A 6,394-nucleotide genomic window follows, 5' to 3' on the forward strand; every position below is an offset into this window, starting at 1 on the left:
TGCGGATGGAGCACTAAATGCTTAGTGGTTATTATTTCATTTCAAATTCACAGCCACGGTGTGTGGTAGGGACCATGATAACTCCCATTTTCCAGATGAGGAAACGGAGGCCCAGAGAAGTGAAGTCACTTGCCTGAGGTCACACAGCTGCCAGCTGGTAGGATTTGGGGTCAGGTGTGCCTGGCTCCGGAGGAAAAGCGGGAGGCAGAGTTTGGCTCGAAGGGGCCAGGGCAGTCCCCCGCCACTCCCTGACGTTCCAGGGCTCTGCCGTCCCACCCCTCCCTGGGCTGGCCCTCTGCCCAGAATCCCGGGCATCGGAACATTCCAGGACTCTATGATCTGTGCTGGTGGGTCATGCTGGAGCCCTGACCCCCGCCGACAGCCAGGGCCTTTATGAGGTGGGGGCTCCCCGACTGGCGGCCCTCCCTGGCCGCAGCGGCACTGGGAGCAGGGGTCGGGAGGTAGCTATGTCCCGTCCGCAGGAAGGCCGCCCGCCCGCCACGCCGCCCAGCCGGCCCGAGCTGCGGCCTGACAGGGGAGTGGGGGGGGGTGCGGGCGGGTGCGGGGCCCTCGTCCTGACGGGAGTGGGGGGGTGCGGGGCCCTCGTCCTGACGGGAGTGGGGGGGTGCGGGGCCCTCGTCCTGACAGGGGAGTGTGGGGTGTGTGTGGGGGGGTCCCTTGTGGGGGGGAGGAGCCCGCTTCCGGGGTGGCTTGCTTGGGGCAGAGGGGACGTTGCTGGGAGACGTGCTGCCGTGAGTAGGGGGAGCAGGGGCGGCGAAGGGCGTTCGGGCATGTCGGCGCTTCCGAGGTTTCCGAGGGTAGCTGAAATGGGGATTTTGCAGCAGACTGCCTGGAGGTTTAAAAACTCGCTTGTGTTTGAAATGTGGAAACCTTGGATGAGCCAAATAGGATGGCTGGGGGGCCACGGGGTGCGGGGAGGGGACGGGGGGGGGGGCTGGGGGGGGCCGCGGGCTGCCATTTTAGCCGCAGGTCTTGGACCCTCCGCCCTACATGGAGTGGGACCTTGAGCGAACTCCAGGCTCAGGCTCCGATCCACCCCGTGTCCCCATCGCTGTCCCTAGAAGGTGCCGCGTGATGCCCTCCCAGCCGCCCCCCCATCCAGTTGGGGAAACTGAGTCCAGAGGGGGCACGGGCTTAGCAAGGGCTGTTGTCCCCGGGCTTTTGTGCTTTATACTTGACCTGGAACCACAGCCAAAGCAGAGCTAGGGCCTTCATAGTCATTCATTCATTCATTCATTCATTCATCCATTCATTCTTCACTCGGTACAGCGTCCGCATTCTGCTCTTACCAAGCAAGGCAGGGGCTGTGGGATCCCCCCCGCCAGCCCCCTCGCCGGGGCTGAGCCCTCCTGTGAGCCCTGGTAGGGGGTCTGGAGGAAACTCGATTTCATGCCCTGTGGGTCCCTCGGGCTGAGAGCCGGAGCTGGGGGTCGAGCCGCTCTTTGGTATGTGTGTTTCCTGGAGGTGGATCTGCGCGCTGCCCATTTTTTCCTTTTCCCCCATAATGTCTGGCACCAAAGAAAGGTCTGTGCAATGCCTGGAGGCCCAGTGGTGGCAGGGGGCCTCCGAGCACGGCCGCGGGGGGCCTCCCTCCCTCTTCACAAGCATCCACCAAGCGGCCCGTGCATGCCGGCTGGCTCAGCAGGGGCACGGAGGGGACCCGCGCCTGGGGACGGAGCTGGCATCTCCGCGCAGAGCCGGCGGAGGGGCGCCCGTGAGGCGTAAGCCCCTGAGAGCCCCCCGTCTCTCCCCAGGTCAGCCATGTCATCTGAGCCGCCCCCACCGCCGCAGCTCCCCACCCACCCTGTGGCCACTGGGCTGCTGGACGCCCCTCGGGGGCGCGAGCGCTCGCCGTCGCCCGTGCGGGGCAACGTGGTGCCCAGCCCGCTGCCCACTCGCCGCACGAGGACCTTCTCCGCGTGAGTCTGGGGGGGGGCGGCCGGGGCGCTTCGCGAGACGTGTCTCCTGCGGGGACTGGGGAGTCTGGCCTCTCTGGGCCTCCGTGGCCCCGTTGGTCACGTGGGGAGACCTGGGCGGGGCTGGGGCCTGGTGGTGAGGGGAACTGGAGACGACTCGTCAGCTCTGGGGACCCCGGCCCAGGCCCACCTAGAGCCTGCCAGGCAGGGGTGAGGGGTGGGAAACCTCGGGGACCTTGAAGTCATCAGGATTTAGCCCCACACTGGCCTTTTGGGAGCCCTTTGGGCCTCGACGTTGTCAGTTGCAAAGTGGGGCCAGGAGCGGGGGGGGGTCACTGGCAGCTGCAGATCTGGTGCCCAGTGAGCCGAGGCCGGGCCGTTATTAGTAATTATTATTCAGTAGTCCCTGGACAGATGCTCAGAGGTCTTTGAGTCCAACATTCTCATTGCTGATGGGGAAACTGAGGCCTGGAAGCCTGCCAGGACTCACCCACTGATTCACTGCTGCAGAGCTGGGCTCACCAGAGTCTGTGTGAATGGCTTCCAGAGTTGGGCAGTGCACAACCTGCACAGTGGGACATGGTCGCCCTGGCACAGGACTCCCTGGGGCACAGCTGTGGGCAGGGGCCCGGGTGAGCGGGGGTCCCGAGGGAGCGTGTGGCTGTCCAAGAGGGCTGGCACGGAGCCCCTCACACGCCTTTGCCCCCACCCCACCCCCACCAGGACGGTGCGGGCCTCGCAGGGCCCGGTCTACAGAGGAGTCTGCAAGTGCTTCTGCCGATCCAAGGGCCATGGCTTCATCACCCCGGCCGACGGCGGCCCCGACATCTTCCTGCACATCTCCGAGTGAGTCTGGGGGGGGGGGCCTGGGGCTGGCGCACTAGTGGGCCCCAGGACGGCAGGTGGCTGTGGGGTGGCGCGTGGCTGCGCCGGCGAGCATAAAGCTGCGGGTGACAAGTGGGTAAGATGGTGTGTGCGTGTGTGACACACAGATTCAGGCTGTGCTGTGCGTGGGCACGTGGTAACTGCTCAGGAGGGACCGAGTGCCCGTGTGTGGCAGGAGGGGCCTCTCCGGGTGCCGGGGGCCCTTCGCCTGGGGACCCGTTTCCTGCCCGCCGTGGGGGGAGCGGCCTGGCGAGGGGCGGCGGGGTCCCAGTCCTCTCCGGAAGGAAGCCTGGGGCTGTACCCTTTCCCTTCCCTCGGGGACAGCGATGTCCTTCCTTCCTGAGTGTCTGGACAGAGCCTGCCAGGCCTGGGGGCAGGAGGATGTGCAGCCAGCCGGAGCCTCCCTTCCTGTGCTCCGGGAAGGCAGGCCCTTCACCCGGCGCCCCCACCCCAAGGTGTCCCAGCTCCTCTCCACAGTCTCCCACTTCATGCCGCGGCAGGCAGGGTCTTAGCCCATGCAACAGACCTGGTAAAGAATCGAAACCAGGATCCTGTAGCAAAATACCTACCGCTCCCCCCTCCTCCCCCCAGCATTCTCGCATATCCTGAGGCCCACCTGGACAGTGCAGACACGAGAAAGGTGCTAGAGGGAGGCATTCCTGTACGCACGAATGCACACATGCAGGCATGGCTGCAGAAACGTGTTTGCATATCGCCTCTTCCCAGAAAAGATTTGCAGTGGGTTATAAAGATGCACCCTGTACAATATGAAAAATCAATTAGTAAGAAAACAGGGGAGTGGGGGCAAATAAGAAAGACAGAGATAGAGTGGTGTCTGGTTTTGCTGCCAGAAACTGGCTGCAAATTTATTTCTGAGCTTCCTGAAGGCCAAATAAAAAAGGGAAAACACCACTAGCTCTATGATTCTCTGATCAAAACAAACCAGTTCCCGGGGAGCTGGCAGGCCCTGGGGATTTTCCTCCTGGGTTCTCCTCAAGGGGCCATCGAGATGGGCTAGCCCTCACGGGGGAGATGGTAGAAAGTGAGGGAACCTTCTGGGGGTGGAGCTCCGGCTGGAACTAGCTTGAAGCACCAAAGGACTTTCCTGAAGCCTCGCTGGGCACCTGGGGGGGTTGAGAGCGAGGACGCAGCCGCCTCTCAGCTCCCGTCTCTTCTGTGGGGGCCTCGCCTTTCTCTTCTCACTGGCTCAGGCTACTCCAGGCTCTCCCCACCCCCTGCCCGGGTCCACGGCTCCCCCGTGGACGTGGTACCCCGTGAGCACCCGAGGAGGGGCCGAGCCCTTCCCTGCAGGCCCAGGAAGGAGCTTGTTGGTCAGGGGCTCCGTGGGCAGATGGAGAAAAGCCCGGGCAGGGTGCTGGGAGGGGGCGCCCGCGGGGAGGGGGTGTGGGCACTGAGTGCGCTCTCGGCCCGCAGCGTGGAGGGCGAGTACGTGCCCGTGGAGGGCGACGAGGTCACCTACAAGATGTGCTCCATCCCGCCCAAGAACGAGAAGCTGCAGGCCGTGGAGGTGGTCATCACGCACCTGGCACCGGGCACCAAGCACGAGACGTGGTCCGGGCACATCATCAGCTCCTAGGCGGCCCCCGCGCCCCGCTCCGCCGCCGCCGGGGGACTGGGGGGCCGGCTGGAGGGGCCGGGGGGCAGTGTGAGCTGGGGCTTCGGAGGCGGGGCGCGCGCTCCCTGCCAGGTCACCTCCGGGAGGGATGGGTGTGGGGGGCCGGGATGGGGGCGGTCCCCGTGGCCAGCACACCCCCTGCCACCCTCTGCCAGCCTGTCCCCTGTCCCCGGCCTCGCAACCACCGCTCACCATCTGGAAAGCATTAAAAGCATTTGAAAAAGAGGCGCCCTCTGGTGGCCGAGCGGAGGGCCCGCCCCCGGCCCGGGGTGGGAGTCGGGGGTCCGCAGGGTCCCTGGCCTCGCCACCCGGAGCCCGTCCCGCCTCCTGGAGGTGGACGCTTTCCCGGGGTGAATTTCTCCCCGGTTGTCCTGTGGGTCGGGGGGCTGGGTTGATCTGGGGGGAGCTTTAGGGGCGTCCGCGGGGCTTCGGGGCCTCGCCCTTGTGCCTTTGGCAGCAGGGTTGCAGCAGGATGTCTGGGAAGACGGTTTCCAGGGCGCCTCCTCCTGGCAGTCCGGAGCCGGGGGCTGTGCTCCAACGCAGTAGAAGCCCGTGTGGCCTGGCTCAAGAGCCGGCAGCGATGCTGTCCTCGACACTCTGGCTGGGGTGATGCGGGGGAGCTGCGGGAGGGAGGGCACGGAGGCGGGGCCAGGGCATCTGGAGGAGGGGAGGGTCTCTGCTTAAGGGCAGACCTTTCTCTGGATCTGTCCAGAAAAGAAGCGGGTAGCTCATACAGCCTGGGAAAGTCAGACGCCGAAGGAGACGCCGACGGAGGAATGCACCTTTGGTGAGGGGCTTTTCTTTAAAACCCCTGGAACAGACGTTTAGGGGTATTTTTAAAAATTTTTAAATGACTGAAGCTCTTGCCCGGAGCCGGCTGTTTGCCCGTTGGTGCCAGCGGTGCCAGCCTTTGTAGATGTTTCCTGTCAACAAATTCTTAGGATTTTCTTTGCCGTGATTTCAGTTTGTTTTAGTGATTAAAAATGGAACTAGCTGGGTAGTAAGTTTTGGAATACGTGCCCTACGTGTGGCCCAGGACCCATTCGTCTTGTAACGGAAGCAAACACTCCACCGTGGCTCTGGGCGGCCGGTGGTGTTCCAGACGGAGGAGGGAGAACCCGAAGCACCCAGGGCCCCAGCCGGCCTCGGCGCCGCCTCACCTGGAGGGAGTGGACGTCGCCACAACGTCCCCCGTGGCCGCCGAGTGGGCTTTGATACAAGCCAAGGAATGAGTGCTGGTCACAGAGGGCCCCGTGGCAGCTGAGGGTGTTTCCCTCCGTGTGTCCTCGAAGGGCCCCCCCTGCTGATGTGGCCTTTTGCTGGGTCAGAGGTGACCTTTCCCCCTCCAGCCTCAGGCTGCCCCCCATTCGGTCCCCTGGGTCCGGAGCACAGGCGAGGGCCCCTCGTGCCGAGGCCGGGCGGCTCCCACGCCTCTGCGCGTCCCTGCGGCCTTGTCCTCGCCTCAGCACAGGTCGGGGCTCGGATGACCCACGTGCCGGCCTCCGCCAGGCGCTGTCCCCAGGGACCTCGGGAATCGGGTTCCGCTCCTGAGAGGCGACCTTCGGCTTCTCACCCTTCGTGAGCGGCCCTGCTGCCCATCCTGGATGACCACGTCCCCTCTCTGTGCCAACGGGGAGATGCTTTGGGGCTCTGAGAGGGACACAGGCTGCTGGGGGACAGAAGCGGGCCTAGAGTCCACTGGCCTCCTCTTTCAAAATAAAGCTTGCTTTTGTGCCAGGCCGTGTGGTGTTTTGCGTGGGCGCTGGCCGTCAGCCAGGGTCGGGGCATCTCCTCAGCCTCTGCTCTGCAGAAAGGCTGTTTTCGGGGGTAGGTAAGATGGGGTCATCCTGCTTAAATGAATCGTCCCCAAACCCAGGAAGAATCAGCGGCACATCAGGGCTTCGTGACTCCAGAACCGGAAACCACTAGTGCCGTT

The 6,394-nt window shown here is 64.5% G+C and overlaps 1 protein-coding gene across 4 annotated transcripts in view; it reads left to right on the plus strand.

Moving 5' to 3' along the window:
- The window catches only part of CARHSP1 (calcium regulated heat stable protein 1), a 7,784-nt gene extending 1,588 nt beyond the window's left edge, over positions 1 to 6,196 (plus strand). For 3 of the 4 annotated variants that reach the window (XM_058286489.2, XM_004456130.5, XM_004456129.5), the window contains exons 2-4: positions 1,776 to 1,940; positions 2,661 to 2,783; positions 4,257 to 6,196. In XM_058286489.2, coding sequence (XP_058142472.1) covers positions 1,783 to 1,940; positions 2,661 to 2,783; positions 4,257 to 4,419 — 444 coding nt within the window. In that variant the 5' untranslated portion in view covers positions 1,776 to 1,782 and the 3' untranslated portion in view covers positions 4,420 to 6,196. Of the gene's footprint in view, positions 1 to 378; positions 399 to 1,775; positions 1,941 to 2,660; positions 2,784 to 4,256 lie in introns of those variants that run through there. The other variant, XM_004456131.5, reaches the window with a different exon arrangement.
- Positions 6,197 to 6,394: the final 198 nt, after the last annotated feature.

Source organism: Dasypus novemcinctus, chromosome 23 (assembly GCF_030445035.2).
Source record: "Dasypus novemcinctus isolate mDasNov1 chromosome 23, mDasNov1.1.hap2, whole genome shotgun sequence".
In the NCBI taxonomy this organism is placed as follows: domain Eukaryota; kingdom Metazoa; phylum Chordata; class Mammalia; order Cingulata; family Dasypodidae; genus Dasypus; species Dasypus novemcinctus.